Source organism: Colossoma macropomum, unplaced genomic scaffold (genome assembly GCF_904425465.1).
Source record: "Colossoma macropomum unplaced genomic scaffold, Colossoma_macropomum, whole genome shotgun sequence".
In the NCBI taxonomy this organism is placed as follows: domain Eukaryota; kingdom Metazoa; phylum Chordata; class Actinopteri; order Characiformes; family Serrasalmidae; genus Colossoma; species Colossoma macropomum.
In genome coordinates, this window is record NW_023494800.1 from 7,157,406 (window position 1) to 7,175,659 (window position 18,254).

The following is an 18,254-nucleotide window of genomic DNA, read 5'->3' on the forward strand; positions in this document are numbered from 1 at the left end:
TCTCTCTCTGTCTCTCTCTGTCTCTCTCACTCTCTCACTCTGTACAGTGCGGATGTGTCTCCAGGTTTCGAGTTGCGATTGGAGCTCTATAGCTGTTACGTGGACGAGGAGTTCAGTCTGGCTCAGGCTCCGCGGCGGCTGGCCCGTCTCAGCGGCTCATTGGGTCGTTCTTCTGGCAAAAGGCTCCGTGCAGCTCTGGAGTCCGCCACAGCCTGCGGACTGAACGGCAGCACAGACAGAGAGGCAGACGGAGACAGAGCAGCGTCACCTGGAGGATCTCCAGTACATGCACCAGCACTGTAATGACATTAATAACAAGAATAATACAAATCTTCAAAATTTTCATACAAAATTTTAATTAGAAACACCTATCAAACTTGCCAACCTATCAAATCTACCACCAGCTGAGCTGTAAGAGATCCTAGTAATCTGGAGTGAGAGAACATCAGTTCAGTTATCAGTAAACCAAAATCATTAATCCTGTTCCAGGGTATATAAATACTGCTGACTATTAATAAATACAAACACACACGTTTGTTTGCATATGCTGTCTGCATGTTCCCAGAATTACATAGTGTATGTGCTAATATCGTATGGTTCTGTCCACAGGGGACCGAAATATCACCTGCTTGCCCACACCTGTCTGACCCTATCTCATGTCCAGAATTCATTCAGAACTCATGATCTGACCATCTCTGGCACAGGTGAGAAGACTGGCCCTTTAGCACTTGTAACCCCTTTTCACAGTCTATTTTGGAGGTCCTTCAGTTCGGCTCAATTTTAATATTTTTAATCGAATTAAACATTTTTTTAAATATTTGAATTAAATTTGAGTCAGATTTTGAATTGAACTATTTTATTTGATTATATTAAAAAATATCAGACAAGTTTATTTCCCCTCCGCTGGCAGAATGGCCACTAAAACGGCCAACTGGGTTTAGGCAAAGTGGTATGCATATTTTGTTGTCTTTTATTTTAGGTTATCACTTTATAGTTTATATTTTGCTGTACTTTGTTTTGTCTTTTACTTTACAGTCAGTTTTCTTGGCTTTGTTACTTGTTTTGACCTTTGCATTTTAGCTTATTTTATTTTTTTTTAAAAAATCCCTATTTAAAATATGCTTAAATGGTGCTCTATAAATAGATTATTAAAAATGTGAAAAAAACATTATTATTGTTATTATTATTATTATTATTATTTAGTTAGTTACCATCATCGTCAATGTTCTGTGTGTGTGTGTGTGTATGGGTGTGTGTGTGTGTGTGTGTGTGTGTGTTAGAGGACAGCTCATTCTGGTTGCCGCTCTATGGTAGTGTATGTTGTCGTCTGGTGGCTCAGCCGAACTGTATGACTCTGCCAGTAATGAGCGGCAAACTAAAGGTCCAGGTGAGTGTTCAAGTGATGAGTGCATTTATTGTTGAAGTATAATTGAAATTCTTTGTTTTTTAATATATATATATATATATATACAAAGCCTGTGTTTGTTACTGTGTCTTTAAGGCAGATATACTGTGATACTGATTGGCTCATTAAAAACAGTCCTGGGTGAATTTGAGCACCCCTGGTCAAATTACGTTTTCTTGATTCTCTTGAAGTGAAAATAAGTTGTCACCTCTACAGAGTGAACTGCATTCTTTAATGTAAAATTACTGTTCATTTACTGAATTTAACATTCTGAAAAAATAAAACGAAGTGTCACCTGTGCAAAAGGTGTAGTACATTTTATCTTGTATTTATTATTTTTTCTAATATGTTAAACTCGGCAAATAAATAGACATTGTGCAGAAAATTGATAGGCATGCCTTTTTTAAGTTAGAGAATGTGTAACTGTATATGTAACTGTTGGTGTTAATGATACCTAAAAAACAATGAATTCAAAATAAGCTGGTTTTGCAGCTTCATTTCTGTATTTGGAGTGTTTCTGAAATTTTAGACATTTTATTGAAGTTTATTACCTACTTCACAGTCTTTTATTTAAAAAACTTAGGAAAATTCTGTTTTCCACAACTTGGGCCCTTTAAGGTCTGTGCTAATACAGGCCTTCTGATCAGAATTGACCACTATGATATATACCATCGCTACTCCACCGCTTCTTGAAGGGGCACCAATCAAGTTGCAAAATGACCGAACTGAATCAAATCACTGTGAAATGTGAGAATTCTTGATGCGTTGAATCCTTTCATAAAGAATAATGATCAGTGAGGTCAGACATTTACGCCCCTGATCAATACCTAATAATATCTGTCTCAGCCATTGTTCACCTGAGCTTGCTGATGTCATTGGCCGTCTCTGTCCCTGCAGCAGCCAGAAGATTGTCCTGAGAGCTGGTCAGAAGTCTACGCTGTCCTGAAAGGGACAGGACTAATCTGCTACCATCGGCAAGAAGATGTGGAAACAGAAGAGCCAGCATTCACCATCCCCATAAACAAGGTGAGGCTTATGTAGTCATCGGTTATCGCTGGTCAGTCTAAATACCTCTTTCCAACGACAGGCTGCTTTCTTTTCTCTATGTTCAATATTTTATATAAATTGTAAAATCTTATTTTCTGTTCATTTTGCTCTTGTGTTACTGTTTGCTGTCCGGCGTCGTCCAGAGGAGGATGGGCTCCCCTTTTTGAGCCTTGGTTCCTCTCGAGGTTTCATCCTCTTCGTTCTTAGGGAGTTTTTTTCCTGACACTGCCGCCCTTGGCGATGCTCAATGGGGCTCAGACCTGGATTTTGTGTAAAGCTGCTTTGTAATAACGCCTATTGAAAAAAGTGCTATATAAATATTTTGACTTGACTTAACTTTGCTTAGCCAGGCTTACATCAGCACTTACATTTCCCTGTTGTGGGAGCAAAACCTCGTATCTCCATTTTTGTTGTTTTTCAGGTTTTGGCATAATTTGAAAATGCCTGCTGTCGTTTACATTGTGTGTAAATTTTATGATGAATGGACCAAAAGAAGCCCAGAATTGCTTGGTAAAACGTCTGGTTCCATTGACTTACATTAAAAGAAAAGTATGTTTTTTCCTTCTCCTGTAAAGTTACCATTTTGGAAATAAGAGGTTTTGTTCCTACAGCAGTGATTTGCTAACATCAGCTCTGGTGGGAAAAATGTTTGAAATTATTTTCTCTGCCTGCCACCGTTTACCTCCGAGTGTAGTTGAACACTTCAGCCACTGGAGGTCACTCTGTGTCTGATACACAGGGTAGTTATTCAGTGAATGTACTGAATGCTTGCAGTCATTCATCACACCACATTCTAGCCTCATTTTGGGGGCGGATTTGGAATCTCGTGCATTTTTATGGGGAGTGATGATGACAGTGCCCTCAGTCCCTGTTTAAGCGAAGTGCTCCGCCTGCCACATACAGAACAGGACACGCTGTACTCAAAAGATTTTTGATTATCAGTGGATTTGATGAGGAATTTGATCAGGCATAACCAAAATCAACCCTTTAAAAACATTATCAACATTTATGAATATGAACATTTGACTGATTGGAGGCCACTTTTTATGATGGTGTGGTTTTATATCTTCAAAAACAATCATGATTAATTTTTACATAACCATTTCCAACTTAGAATTAAATAGGCTGTTTATTACTGTTACTGTGCCTGATATATGGAATATGATATGAAGACTGATATATGTAAATGATCTCTGTTCTGATTGGCTGCTCTATGGGTTAATATGTTCATTATAACTTCAATGTAAATGGGCAGAACTTTACTACTGCAGGCTGAATTATGTGTGAAATATGTAAATGCATTGTTTTTTGTGACATCACAAAAACATTGAATTCAAAACAGGCTGATTTTGCAGTTTAGTTTCCGTATATGGACAATGTAGACTGGAAGGTGAGAGGTACTTTTTGAAACTTGAACTATGTTCACATACTACATCTAACTCTTTTAAAAAAAAGGAAGAGTAAAAAATCGATTTTGCAAGATATGGGCACTTTAATATTTTTATTCATGTTCTTATTTAGGGTCTACAGTTTTTTTAGCTTATTCAGACCTTTGCCTGCATGTAGATGTTTATTCCCCTAATGCAGAAAATAATAGTCACAACAATATTGTTAAAACCTATATGTAGGTTTTAAGTAAGTTAAGGTTTGTAAGTGGTCAAACACACAGTATTCTGTTAGTGAATGAGGCCCAAGTAGCAACTGTCCCTTGTCAGCACAGTAAAAAAAATCTGAGACCACCCATCATTTGTTTAATTAACCGGTCAAAATGGCCATTAAGTACAACTTATTCATTTTTCAGTGCCAAAAAAAACAGAAAACATATTTAACAGAAAATTACACAGAAGCCTCAACTACTACAAATATTATATATATATATATATATATATTTATTTTATTTTTATTTTTTTAAACATTTAGTGTGTGCACTTTACCTTTATTACAGCTTCCATTCCAGACTTGCTTTCAGTTTTTCAAAGAAATCTGCGGGGATGTTGTTCCATACCTCCAAAGTTCAATCTTAGATGCCAGTTGCATTTTCTGGACGTTGGGGTGGCCAGTCCATTGTTCTGAGAAGACCAGCAGCTTCTTTGTTTGATGTGTCCATCTCCTTTTCTCAGTGAGGCTTCTTTCAGCTACACATCCTTTCAGACCCACAGCGCTGAGTCGTCTTCTCACAGTGGAAGGATGGACAGAAACACCTGTGGATGTTTTCAGATCGAAGCAGCTTGATTTTCTCCTCTCTCTCAGAGATGAAAGCTCTAAGTGCTGTTTATCTAAGGGCAGTTTTGGTGGTCTGTCAGGTCTTCCAGGTGGTTGTTAGGAGCCCCATTTTCTCGGTAGCTTATAATGATTTTTTGAACTCCAGTTTTGGAAACTGCTGTTTCTCACCTTCGACTCTCTCCTTCCTCATGCATGTGGATTATCTTATATTTAATCTCTTCAGAAATATCTCCTGAAAACTTAATAATGTACTTAATGGAGCTTTGTGACTGGAAATTCAGTAAATGAAAGGTGGTCTCTGACTGTACTGTAAGTGTGTGTATGTGTGTTCTTTAGGAAACCCGGATACGTGCGATGGAAAAAGACCCAGCCTTAAACACACAAAGTATCTTGATAACCAACCAGTGGGTGCAGGGGGAGTCCACACACATGCTGATCACTCACACACATCAAGATACACACAGCTGGATGGAAGCCTTCTGGCAGCATTTTTATGACATGAGTAAGTACACACACATACACCCATGCAAACACCCACCCTGACACGCCCACCCAAAAGGAGACTTCCTGGCAACATTTTTATGAAATGAGTGCACACATACAAATGCACACAGATATGGTGGAGTTCTTGTAAAGCGTCTCTTGTGCTCAGACTGTGTCAGTTTTCAGCTGGAATGTAATGACGTCATCTGTCCATGGTCAGCAGATCCCATCAGCGTGTTCATCAGTGTCACCTTATCTGCTCCATCACAGTTCTCTGCACAGCCCAGCAACGTGCAGACCTCTTCACGTCTTAGCACAGAAATACGTGCATGCGTGTATGAAGATATAATCCAGTATGAATCTGCAGTGTTTGTAGATTTACAGTCTACAGTAATAATTGTGGAGTGATTTTAATCCAGTATGAATCTGCAGTGTGTAGTTTTACAGTCTGACGGTAATAATTGTGGAGTGATTTTAATCCAGTATGAATCTGCAGTGTGTGTAGTTTTACAGTCTGACACACGTTATCATTATTGAAAGTGTCCTGTGACGTGACACTGACTCGACCTTTCGCCCTCAGTTATCTGTGATTGTTTGTGGAAATTTCACAGATACTTTATCTTAAACCAATTAGCCAATCCGGCCCCATCAAACTACATTACACAACCTAATCTGGGAAAAATGAATCCAGCTTTAGTAGAACTCCAATCATACATTGCCCATCATATTCATCAAAAGTTTGAGAATATCTAGCATTTCAAAAGAATTTTAGTACAATTGAGCATGTTTTATTTATCAGTTTGCAGTATTTTAACATATTAAAGATACAAATTTGTGGCAGTATTTTTGACAGTGTTACCTTAGTAATAATGCATCATGCATCTTATTCCCTTGGCTCCAAACGTTTGCTGAGCAGTGTACAGACAGTGCAGTCCATTCATATTAGCATCTGTTCTTTGTTCTGTATTTCAGCATATTGAATTTGAAACGATGATGATAGTGAAGTGGTAAATGTTTAGCTTTAATCTGAGGGTATTTATCCAGATTTTCTGTATTGGTGAGCTGTATACACTGTGACAATTTTTATATCCTTGAAACAAAAGGTTAACATGCTGTTCCTCACATGTGCAGAGCTATAATAATAAGCACAGTTTTCGCAGTCTGATTATATTCTCTCCATTTTGAGAATTTTAAGATTTCTTTGTTTCATTATACATTCTCTACAGGTTGGGAGAAGGGGGTTGTGAGGCATTTGCAAGAAGCTATAGGAAAATGTTTGTTTATGAAAAGTATTTTGCTTTAAATCATATGTTTTCTTGGTAATCAGGTCAATTTAACGGAAGGTGTACTTTTATACAGTATTCCAGTGATCTGCCTGGCTTTCGGTCAGTTAGCATGTTACAGGAATACCCTGATGTCTTTGGAACACCTATAAACACGTTAGCTGAGGAAATGTGAGCAGACAGGTAGCACATATTTCATTATCTTAGTTTTAACAGCAGATACTATCAGTCACATACCTAAAATCTATCTACCTTAAATTTCTCTAGGTTTTGTGGAATTTGCATAGCTGACATATTGACCCTGTGACCTTGTTGTTGAATGAGATGTAAAGAGGTGCTTTACGTGACCCCTGTTTGTTTCGTTTAGATAGCAGTTTTTACTGGAAAGGAATACAGGTTTAGTATTTTGTGGCACGCGCCCGTCCCCCGGGTCCTGACGATGACCGCGAGAGATGGCAGGAAGGCGGGGCCTGAACTGTCCTTGCAGGGAGAGGAGAACTGCGAGTGAGTGAGGGACAGAGTGCAAGTCCCGAGCACCAACTCTTAGGCACTGTCACAGGTCCCAAAGCGAGGCCACTTTGGTTTGCCTTACGTTCGACCCAGGTGGCCGAGCTGTGGAGCCAGAGGCAGTGCCCAGGAGGTGGAGCCTTGGACTTGCACTTACTCGCGGTTCTCCTCTCCCCACGAGGACGGTTTGGGCCCCGCCTATCTGCCGGCTCTCACGGCCGTCATTGGGAAATTGTCTTGCGTGTCCACAGTGCTCAGTAGACTCAACCATTTCAGCTGAAACAAAGTTTTCACTCAAGATACTAGAAGGTCTGTAGCTCCTCTTGTGGACAGTCTTGTTAAATGTGAGTGAGTGACAGAGTGACTGACTGACTGACTCACTCACTCACTCACTCACTCACCTACTTACCTCCTTACATGTCAACTCCACTTTCTGCTGACTCCACTTTCTGCCTCCACTTAGATGAGCCCTTCTCTTATCTTGGAAGCAAAATCCCCTCATATTTTGATCTCTGATTAAAAGATGTATTGAGCTTAATATGTTTAAATCAAAAACACAAGGGCTGGATTTGATCAATCAGCTTCAGCGTGAAAACAAGCGCCTGCACACGAGTACCTTATTTACATATCATTTGCAATGTACACACCCCATTTGCCCTCATACACATATAATTTACATAAAACGGCCTAATTTATGCAAATGTTTCAGTAGTGAGCAAAATAAAACAAAAGTGTTTACCAGCTCATGAGCAATGGTTGTCTTCATAGGTGGAGTTTGGGGTCAAGCAGCAGGTGCACTGCTCCCCCTACTTGCCAGAGGATAAATATCTTTGTGTTGTGCAGAAATTGAATAGAATAAAATATGAAAAAAAAATAAACATAGCTTTTTTCATATGATAGAACGATGTGATTGTGTAGTATGAACATTTTCATTAAACACTGGCTGAGAGATTAAAATAGCAGGTGAGCTATGATTTACTGTATCAGTAGTATAAAGCAAAACTGTTTAAATGGAATATACAGTCGTAGCATTTGTTTATATTACTGCATAAATATAAAAGTACATCCACTTTAGTACAAGGACTGCTGTGTAGTTAGTAGTATTATTATTGTTAGAAGGGCCAGTGTGATTGGTTAGAGCCTTATTTGCATTTTGCAGTCTTCTGCAATATCAGTATTGCTTTGGACAATATCACTATAATGATAATCTGTAGTCCTAGCCTTTGTCATCCAGTCGAATAAGAGATTAGGGAGATATCTGTTGGGAAACCTTCACAGTTTGCCTTAAGCCCTGAAGGTAATTGAGATATATGGCTCTCTTAAATAGTCCAGCTTTGGCTTTGGCTTTGTGTGACTTGCTTATCTCACTCACAGGCCTAGAATCTGACTGTTTGAAAACAGACACCCATGAGCACATTGTTGCTACTGGTTGATTGTAAAAGGCACAAGTGGTTGTTTTTGTGTGTAAAAGAAAGTGATAAGATAAGTAGGGGATCTAAATCAGTATCTGTATTGAAAAGCGGGACAGGGAAGTTATTTTGAGTGGGAGGACGGCTCTGTTAGGACTCTTCTCAGCTCCTCTTAGAAGTGCTGGCTTTATCAATATGAGTTTAGATAAGCGTACGAGTTCATTCATAGCATTAGTTGTTCTGCTGACATTTCTATAGAGTGACGCTGAGACACTGCGTGAGCCAAATGTTCACTAAGCGGCTGTAAACATTGCTAAATGATGATAAAATTTATATTCGAATTGATTAATTTGAGGGAATTTAACTGCCTAATTTGGGGGACGTTGGTTGTGATGGTTTTAGCTATATTTTCACTTTAAGTCAATGTGAATAGAAAATCATCAGAAATTTTCTTTCCGTTGGTGACACATTTTCAGGTTTGAGAGCTCTTGATGATAGGAGGTGGTAGGAGAGGGAGCCGAAACCAGACATTATTGGTTAATATTATTTAACCCCTATTTTGTAGTTCCAGTGTCACGAGAAGATCTTTCAGAAAGGCAAAACACAACTTATGCTTCCTATATAAAGATTTATTTACACGCAGCCAAACAAGCCAACAACATGAAACTAGAACTACTGACAATGGGAGGGGGGGATAGGGGTGGCTATAAATTGTTTCAGATATTATTTTGAAATTATTTAGAAACTGTGCCAGAAAAGCATCAGAGGTTTATATCTGGGGTTCTTTGACACCAGTTGCACCTCACACTCTTTTCCTTGGGCTTTAAAGCACAAAGCATCTCCAATCTGTCATGTGTTTTCAATTTTTAGTGACTTTATGAATTCATTGCAGTGTGGGAGTTCATCGAGAAAGGAATGACCCCCCCCCCCAAACTAAAGACACAGGCATGCACACCTTTTTCCTTCTTGGAAATCTGAACCATGTTACCTACAAATTCTGCGTATGTTGTTGCAGCGTCTGGTCATGCAGAAAACTATCTGGCTGCTTACGCAAGTGTTTCTTTGGAAATTGTTTTTGGCTCTTCTCCCTTCATGTAAGAAAATAAAACACTCATAAACATAAACTGGCTATTGTGTCTGATGGAATTTAATTTTGCTTTCCTTGTGTCGGTTTTTGTGTGTGTCTGACAAAACGGGCCGAGTCTTTTTCCTCCAAAAATGTTTTAATTACAAAGGTCAGCCTTTGACTTGATGCTGCTATTACATTACAGACCACTGCAATCAGACAGCCCTGTTCTGCCCCTCCCCCTTCACCTTGTCCGGCATGTCCACTGCCTCCTACGTAGTTTATGATTGCGCACTGTTGTCCACTTTATCGTCTTTATTTTTGTTTGCTAACTTGTCCTGCAGTTTTTGAGATATCACCAATGAACCAACTCTGGAATGGTCAGTCTGATCAAGAATGGTGGACTTACAGGTGGATACGGCTTTTTGATTGGACATATGGTTTCTGTATAGCAGTTGTTTAAGGTCAGATTTTTTCCCATAGGGATGAATGGCAGAACTTTGTGGCCAAAAGTTTGTACACCCCTTGTATATCAACGTGATGGTGTTGGTATCCCAGGTGATGCTAATGCATCACCCTAACACCATGGTAACACCCTGGCAACTACCTGGAACACCATAGCAGCCACCTAGTAGCACCGTGGCAACCGCCTGGTACACTGTAACAACCACCTAGCAACACCCTAGCAACCACCTGGGATGCCATAGCAACCACCTAATAACACCCTAGGAACCACCTGAAATACCATAGGAACCACTTAGTAACAACCTGCCAACCACATGGGATACCATAGCAACCACCAAGTAACATTCTGGCAAGCGCCTGGGTCACCATAGCAACCACATGGCAACACCCTACCAACCACTTGGAATATCATGTCAACCTCTTAGCAGCACCCTAGCAGCCAACTGGCACAGTATAGTAACCCCCTAGCAACCAAGTGAATTACCATTGCAACCACCTGGAATACTATAGAGACTATCTAGCAATATCAAGGAATTACTTAAAGCTGTTTTATGAATATTTCAGAATAAAGAATGAACAAAATGACTAGACTACACATACTTTCACTGAAATATAGTTACTTCAGCATAGTGACTTGACGCTGATTTTTATGTATACGTGTGAACAGTTAATCATGGCCTAAAGGTTTAATGGGTTAGATATATTATCATTGTATATATCTAATATGGTAAATGGGTCATTCTTCCATTGTGAAGCCATGAAAATGAGCTTGAAGTAAGAACAAACCACAGGACATCAAAGGCTGTGTATTGCTCTGTGCCTAAATTAACCAACAAAAACTATGACCCGTGTCTTCGTGGATGCTGAAGTGTTGTTTTTATGCAGCAGTTTTGATGCTTGTTTTTTAAATTGTAAAACTATAATGCAATCATTGTCTGTCATGTGTTAAAATTTATGTAAGTATATTAAGTATGTTACAGGAACATAATATATTATTAAAAAAAAACAGTCTTTTTGAATTGCTTTTTGTATGGATATCTCAAGGGACGAAGGACCTACTTTAAGAAGTCTGCAAAACCTTTTGTATTTCTGATTAATTTAGCTAAAATACAGCATCATGTGTCGCAAAAAGATTGTGTTAGTAATGTGATTTTGAAATTGAAATAAAATATTAGTGTAATAATTGTAATTTTCAATGTTAATTTGAAAAACTAAATTGCAAGTGGACTGTACTTTATAAAAGCTCGGATTTCAGGCAACTTTACTGATGTTGTTCAATATAAGAGACTATGTTTTACACTTGAATTATATAGCATTACAGCATTTGTACCCTGTTTACCGCTTCAATACACGGAATGACCCACATACAGAATATGATGACCAAATAATACATTTTGAATCGCTATTTCTTTCCCAAATGCAAGAACTACTGCTGGGTGTGCTGATTTGCATGTCACTCACTGAGCACTTCATTAAATACACCTCAATGTTTTTATGTTCATTGTCCATTTTATCAGCTCCACTTACTATATAGGTGCACTTTGTAGTTCTACACTTACAGACTGTAGTCCATCTGTTTCTCTGCATACTTTGTTAGCCCCCTTTTACCCTGTTCTGGTGGTCAGGACCCCCATGGACCCTCACAGAGCAGGTACTATTTGGGTGGTGGATCATTCTCGGCACTGCAGTAACACTGACGTGTTGGTGGTGGTGTGTTAGTGTATGTTGCGCTGGTCTGAGTGGATCAGACACAGCAGTGCTGCTGGAGTTTTTAAACACTGTGTCCACTCACTGTCCACCCTATTAGACACTCCTACCTTGTCAGTCCACCTTGTAGATGCAAAGTCAGAGACAGTAGCTCTTCTGCTGCTGCACAATTTGTGTTGGTCATCCTCTAGTCCTTCATCAGTGGTCACAGGACGTCACAGGCCCAGTCACAGGACTCGTACCAGTACACCACACACTAACACACACCACCACGTCAGTGTTACTGCAGTGCTGAGAATGATCCATCACCCAAATAATACCTGCTCTATGGTGGTCCTGTGCATTGAAGAACAGGGTAAAAGTGGGCTAACAAAGTACGCAGAGAAACAGATGGAAACAGTCTGTAACTGTAGAACTACAAAGTGCACCTGTATGGTATGTAAGTTATACTTCACGTAAATCTGCACCCAGAATGACTCACACTTCGCCACACTTATGCACACATACACACCACACCTTCTGGAACATCCCCAGAGGACACAATACATACATTGTTCTGACCTGAAGGAAGTTGACAGACTAGGGTGGAGACCGATTCTTTTGCTTTTGTGAAAAAAAAATGTTCTGCCTGTAGCCATGTCTGTGTGTGCTGTATTCTCCTTAGTACACTACCATTCGGTTTGGAATCGCTTGTCATATCAGCAGCTGTTATATGTTATTCAGTGGTAACATATACTTTGTCAATTTAAATGCTATAAATTAGACACCAGAAGGTATTTTAAGTTGTTTTATTCTATATTTGAGCTTTTTTAAACTTCTTACAGGGCCCATATTACGCAAAAACAAATTTCCCTCACTTTTTTTGAACAAAATGGTTTGATATGGCATATAAACATTGTTAAAGGTCCAAAACATACTGTTCACTTCCCAGTTCATACAATCCATATATGTGGAAACTAAGCTGCAGAAGCTCATTTTGAATGAGTCATGTCATTTAGCTTGTAATAAAATCATTTACATATGTCTGCCTATTCAGCCTACAGCAGCTTAGCCCCGCCCACTCATGATGTTATAAGGCAGGGGTGTCAAACTCAACCACTAAAAGGGCCGTATAAAAAAACCTCAGCAAATTGGTGGACCAGCTGTGTTTTATTTCATTTTTATTTAACATCTTGACATGAATGGGCCATTGTTTGTTCTGAATATGCCAAAACTGCAGCAAAATAGGCACTTAATAATTATTCAGAAATAATTCTAAATAAAAATAAATTGTTTTAGGTAGTTTTTTTAAAAAAAACTGCCTGTTTGCTTGAAAGAGACACCAGGTATCTTTTCTTTTTGTGTAACCGCTGGCCCATAGATTGTTGTTGGAGGAAGGGGGGTCAGAATGCACACTATGTTGCAGTGCATGCTGGGGACTGTAGTTTTCTAACAATAGAAAATTTAAATAATTTTGCCTGACTTGTGTTTGACACATGGGTTATAAGGAGTGTTTCAGCCCTGACTGCTTCTTGAATGCAGATCAGCCAATCAGAACAGAGCTAATTTATAACAATAACATGCAAAAAATGTAGGGTAACCTTTAAATGGAAAATAATGTATTGTAAATATCTATTTGGAGCAGGCCTGTTCAACCATGTTTTATTTGCCCCCAACTCACCCCCTCACGTAATGAGACAATAGACGTTTTGTTCTGTATATGACTTATTAAAGTAGGCCTGGGCAATATGACAGTATCGTTATTATGATGAATTATGTCACAATATACCACAATATGCTTTACTATGTAAAATAGTATCATGTATTAATTAAACTTCAGGGTACCCTGATATCACATTTTTGCCATATCACCCACCTATGTTAAGTTCCTATCGTAGTGTGGCATTTAAAAAACTCAGTTTGAAACCCACCCACCTTCTTGGTATGTTATTTTGTTTTTTGGCCCTCAGCCCACCACAAACATTGCCCCCCCAGGACAAAAAGTTTGAGGACCCCTGATTTGCAGTAATTCCTTAATACGTTCTCTGACTAAAGATTTTAACACTGCTTTCCCAGTGCAAAGCATTTGAATGCTGATATTATAACTTTATTTTCAGTTTTATACAGTTTTTTTCTGTCATTTTAGAGTCATCTACAGCTCTGTACATCATTGTAGATGAATCTAACATTTCTTCATTTTTTTACAGCTTCGTACAAATTACTGACTTTGTAATGGAATAATTTTGTTTGTGCATCTACAGTTAAATTGGTTTTATATTAGTAAAAACAGTGATTCCAAAACTTTGAATGGTGGTTCCACACTTTTGAATAGTAGCATACTTCTTTCATTTTTTCTATTCAGCTTGTAAATATTTATTACCGTAAGTTGTGCCTTTAATTGAGCCACCCTCTGGGAGATAAATGTCAGAATGTTATTGTATTTCAGAATAAAACGCTGCAGTTATTGGTGAGCAAAACTGGGCACTGTGGACTGTGTAACTGCGAGCCTAATTTAACTAAATTAATTGCCAATTTATTAATTTTAAGTAAGCCAAACACACAATTGCACCATTGAGGTCAGCTATTAATACCAAATATGTTATTTCATAACACTTTGTATCACTGTGTGGAGTTTTGCAGGGTGCTGCGGAACAATAGGTCATTGTGCTTTTATAGTAACCGGCTATCTCAGTTATCCCCTCAGCTAGACTGTTGCTTTTTTGTGCTGTGTTCTCTTCTGGATCTTGTTTGTTGTTGTGGTGTATCATTGTCTGGTATTCTTTCTGGAGGGAAGGTTGAAAAACCTGCTGCGACGTCAAGTAATTGAGACTAGTTGTTAAATATTGGATAGGCTGTTCTTCAGACATTCAGAGGAGGTTTAAATTACACTACATTTCTTTCTCTCACATATATGACAAACACGAAGTACACAGTCTCTCAGAAATGCGTTCTGTCTAAGGCCGTAATTTGCTGTCTCCTTTTCAAGCATTTATTGCAGCGCAGATCTGGCGTGGAGTGCTTCCCAATGACAGGTGTCAGTTTTTGAGAGTTTTATGTTGCGTGTGACACATGCAGTACTTCCTCTCAGCTAAACGTACAGTCATACACAGAACACCTCCCCAGGCAGATTACATGTTTTGTTGAGCTTCTAAGTGATTCTAGAGCACAATTTCTATTTATTTATTGAAAAAAGGCCACATTTTATGTTTTTAGATTGTCCCAATATGTTACATATAAACATTAACTGTGTATTAAAATGTGACCAGGGGTGCCCAAACTTTTGCATCTGACTGTGCAATATGTCCATTCAAAGAGTATACTACATCTCCAGCATACCCTATTTCCACACTCTTCAAAATAAATGAACCTAAATATGAACCACTATCGGTTCCCCAAAGAACCTGTCAAAGCAAGGAACTTTAATGAGCCTTTTTTGTCAATAATAAGAGTAAATGTGATGAACCTTTTCAGAGTTTAAAGAACCTACACATTATATAAAGGTTCTATTCCAAATAAAGTGTTTTTATATAGAAAGCTTATTGTTAAAGGGGAAATCCACCAATTTTTCAAAATTCTGCATCATTCAGTGGTTGAGATGTGAACAAAGTCATTCAGAGTGGTTTGATGTGAAGTGGTTCATTGTAGAGAAACTTACAGACTCGGTGGCGATGATAGGAAGGAGTGGTCACAATGTCTAAAACACAAATCCAAAACCACTAGCCAACCTACTTGTGTCTTCTTTTGTATGTAATGTTGATAGTAAAAGAGAATCTAAAAAAAAAACTGTTTTCTTTGGGGAATTTTTTGCCCTGCATGTACCTCCAAAGCTTTATCTCAAAACTATCGTAAAACAGTGTTTCAGACATCGCGCAGTATTCACACCCACTTCATGTACTGACTTTCTGTGAGGGAGCTTTTAGAGGTGGACGTCTGGTTCCTGTCACCGCCACTGTGAACAAATCTGACTTCGAAAGTTTCTTTGGAATGGAGCATTTCACACCAAACCCCTCTGAATGACTTTGTTTACATCTTAACCGTACAATTATGCAGAAATTTGGAAAATCTGGAGGAATTCCTCTTAGAAGTGTACCCAGACATTGAAAGCAGACTGAGCCAAGAATTGACCGGTTGTTTTCTTTGCACAGGCCAGTGGAAACAGTGCTGTGACGAGCTCATGAAGATTGAGGCTCCATCTCCGCGGAAACCAGTGTCCCTGCCATTAAAGCAAGGCTCCCTATATCACGACATTGGTAAGAGCATCCAGTGCATACTATTTACGTGTCATAAGCTTTGTGCAATGGGAGAAGCAAGAAGATAGGAGCAGAGAGAATATGAACAGGAGTAGTTCAGCTCAGTCCTGGAGAGTCACATTAAAAATGCTTCCTAATAAATCTGACTCAACTCAGGAGTTAATTACAAGTCCTTAATAATAATAATAATAATAATAATAATAATAATATATTTGTAGCACACCCTGTGCTACCCCCGGCTCATGAAGGATGCTGGAGGCAGGGTTCAGGGTTGCAGCAGCCGTATAACTTTAATTTTCACACCAAACATTAACAAAATAAACAACCAAAACTTATGCAGCCCACTTTTCAGTGGCTTCAAACTTTTTTTAGTCCTTTTCTCACTCAAGCTTTTCTCTTCACTTGGTCTCTGCTGTTGGTGCTCGTCTGTGTCTGTGTCTCTCTCTCTCTATCTCTCTCTCTCTCTCTCTCTCTCTCTCTCTCTCTCTCTCTCTGTCTCTCTGTCTCTCTGTCTCTCTCTCTGTTCCCTCTCTGCTCTTTTTAAAAGGCACTCACACTGCCCTTAATGAGAGCCAGCTGAGGCTGATCTGGCCGGCAGCATGAGCACCTGAGCCGAGAGGGAACGAGAGCTCCGCCTCCCCGTCACTGCCCCTGCTGCATAGCTTGGCCGCCGAACATGAGGTGTAGTGAAGCGGCGTCACTGTGGAACAGGAGGCGCGACGGTGCACTTCGGGACTCGCATCCCACTTTGTGCCTGTCATGGCCGTCATCAGTGTCCCCTCTCTGGCGGCTGACGTCCTCCTCCTGCCGTAACTCACGTCCCTTGGCGGTGTTCAGGAATCTGGCCCTGCCTTCCCGCTGGCTCTCACGGCTGTCGTTGGGCCCCAGGAGATGGGTGTATGGTGCAATATTAAAGGGCCAGTATCATGGAAAACTGAATTTCCTCACCTCCTCTTTCTTGAAAAAAGAGTTTGATGTAGTTTGCTAAAGTTTAAAAACAAAATAAGAAAAAAAATGTTCGCCCCACAGTCCGTATAGCCTATATATGAAAGATAAACTACAGACTGTTTTTAAAGAACTGTTTTTGTGATGTCACTAAAGCCAACTCTTTTTAATTAGCAGTTTATCCCCACACACTTATGATAAAGTTATAATTATTGTTTCAGCCCAGACTGCTTTTCGAATGTGGACACAGGACAGCCAGTCAGAACAGAGCTTATTTACATATATCAGTCTTAAAGGCACAGTAACAAACAGACTGTTTAACTAAAAGAAAGAAAATTGTCCCAAAAAATGAATTATGCCTATTTTCGATCCGTGAAACTACACAAATATTATAGGTGGAACATTTTATGAAACACCCAATGTCACTGATTTTTTTAGGAAAAGAAAGTACATGAGTGGGACAAAAACAAACGAGACCGTAACAAACAAAAACAAGACAAGTATCAGTGAGAGTTACATGCAGAAAGGAAAAGAGAGATGGACAAGCAGTGACGGATATTTTGGGATAAGAGGTTCCAGAATTTAGAGGTCATAGCACAGAATAACCTTCCATTCCAGAAAGAGAACCTGTTCTGAAGTGAATGCAGTAAGTAGGACCTAGCTGATTTTATGCCACAGTGAGGCCACATTCCCATTACAAGCCATATTGCTCAATTCTCAAGTCAGAATGTAATTATGTAGCGCTTTTTACAACTGACGTCACAAAGCAGCTTCACAGAAACATCCGGGTCTGAGCCCTTTTGAGCAACGCCAGTGGTGACACGCAAGGAAAAACTCCCTAAGAGCAAGAGGAAGAAACCTTGAGAGGAACCAAGACTCAAAAGGGGAACCCATCCACCTCTGGTTGACACCGCATAGCAAACAATAGCAGCAGAGAATAAAGTTTGAACATTAGTATCAGTATAAAATATGGAAAACGGAAAAGCAGGAGAAGCAATGGCTATGATTAAAAAATTTAGCAGCATCATCCGGAGGGTCAGTTCATGCAGGTGAGGTTTGTACAGTAGGAGTCTCCATGGTGGTCAAACTGGTCCAGAAGGCTGGCGAGCAGTGGGCACCCGATGAAGCAACAGCATTAGTCCGCATGAGACCACACAGGATGGATTCGGTGCTCAGATCTGATCTTTCTCACATCAGTAACATGACGTGCATGAGCCGCATGGGCCATCAACAGCTTGTTTGCTCTGAATAACTGATCAGCTGTTTGATACAGTTGGAATATTAAAAAAGGCCAGATGCATTAATGCTTTCGCAGTTATTACTGACAGTAACTTCACACTGTCAACAGTGGATGATGAAGGTAAAATTTCTAATTTTGGTCACATGACCACAAACTGCGTATGTATCCAATCTATGACCCCTAGAGCTGCACTGAAATAGAAAAACCTTCCCTGAAACGGAAACCGAAACTCAGGTCGCAGTGGC

General features: G+C 39.5%; 1 protein-coding gene across 4 annotated transcripts in view; it reads left to right on the plus strand.

The window, feature by feature from the left end:
- Positions 1-18,254, plus strand: part of rtkn2b (rhotekin 2b) — a 78,250-nt gene that overhangs the window by 18,348 nt on the left and 41,648 nt on the right. For all 4 annotated transcript variants that reach the window (XM_036588051.1, XM_036588053.1, XM_036588050.1 and 1 more), the window contains exons 6-11: positions 48-299; positions 610-704; positions 1,281-1,387; positions 2,303-2,431; positions 5,012-5,177; positions 15,720-15,824. In XM_036588051.1, the coding sequence (XP_036443944.1) occupies positions 48-299; positions 610-704; positions 1,281-1,387; positions 2,303-2,431; positions 5,012-5,177; positions 15,720-15,824 (854 nt within the window). The remainder of the gene's footprint in view (positions 1-47; positions 300-609; positions 705-1,280; positions 1,388-2,302; positions 2,432-5,011; positions 5,178-15,719; positions 15,825-18,254) is intronic.